General features: G+C 36.1%; 1 protein-coding gene across 1 annotated transcript; it reads right to left on the reverse strand.

Annotated features, from left to right (window-relative positions):
* Positions 1 to 135: 135 nt before the first annotated feature.
* On the reverse strand, positions 136 to 1,121 carry LOC107580290 (integrator complex subunit 10-like; the record flags this gene model as incomplete). The annotated part of the gene is made up of 3 exons (XM_016266013.1): positions 978 to 1,121; positions 382 to 463; positions 136 to 276 (listed from the first exon to the last, which is right to left on the reverse strand). Coding segments are annotated over exons 1-3 (325 nt in total), but the record flags the coding sequence as incomplete, so codon positions are not given.
* Between the last annotated feature and the right edge of the window lie 13 nt (positions 1,122 to 1,134).

Below are 1,134 nucleotides of genomic sequence, written 5' to 3' on the forward strand. Positions count from 1 at the left end.
TATATATATGTACATTTGTACAGAACATATGTATAGTGGGCACAATATGCACATTTTAAGTATGCATTAAATACCCAAGTGACTACTTGTGCCAAAATTCACTCAAAATGCAAAGAACAACAACAAAGCTTTTACCCTGCATCTGTGCGTCTGCCGACGGCTCCCGCGTGACGTAACATATGTAAAACTCTGCTGCTTTGTGCATGTATTTATACAGCAGACTGACCGGGAGACACATGTCTGCATTATTCAGAATCAGCGGCAGAACGTCACACACTGAAGACATGAGAGCAGAAAACCAGATGAACAACAAATACAGGATTCTCACACTTTGCTCAAGGAAAAAGCATATAAAACAATAAAGAGATGATGCATTTGTACCAAACAGCTTCCTGAAGCAGTTGACAGGCGTGTCCAGATTCTCTACAGACTCCGCCTCTAATAACGACTCTCCTAAACTCACCTGAGAGAGAGGTCAAGGGGTCAGAGGTCAAGCTGGGTTTAAAACAATCATCTCTCAAATGTGACAGTCTTCAAGGCAAGTTTAGGTTTCAAGTTTATTGATGTAGATTTCATACAATATATTAAATATTTCATATGCGTTTCATAGAATGCTAATTTAAAGTGCTTTATATAAAAATACATCATAATCATATAATCATAACATGCATGAGAAACTAATAATAAACAGACATGCTGAAAAACTGAAATGCATCTTTTAGGAATCACACAGCGACTCACTGAATCAGAATCAAATCTAACGCTGAGCTGATAAAGATTCATTTTATACTGCATTATTTTATGTGAGATATTTGTGATTATTTGTTTTATTTTTATTTCAGGTTGCCTTTTTAAGAATAGAATAGAATAGAATTGAATAAAATATAATAAAATAAAATAATAAAATATGATAAAATAATAAAATATGATAAAATAGTATAAAATAATAAAAGTGTGTGAGAGATGACTCGACTTACTCCATGCTGAACGACAGACTCCGGGAATCTCTTGAGCAGCAGCAGCAGCATCTCTGCTTTCTCCAGTGTGTTGAAACACTGCTCTGTGGCCTTCAGGAGCATCTTACACTGAACCGGACCTGGAAGAGTCTCAAAAACACCTGCACACACACACACA

The sequence above is a fragment of the Sinocyclocheilus grahami genome, unplaced genomic scaffold (assembly GCF_001515645.1).
Source record: "Sinocyclocheilus grahami isolate Dianchi unplaced genomic scaffold, SAMN03320097.WGS_v1.1 scaffold29964.1, whole genome shotgun sequence".
Classification (NCBI taxonomy): domain Eukaryota; kingdom Metazoa; phylum Chordata; class Actinopteri; order Cypriniformes; family Cyprinidae; genus Sinocyclocheilus; species Sinocyclocheilus grahami.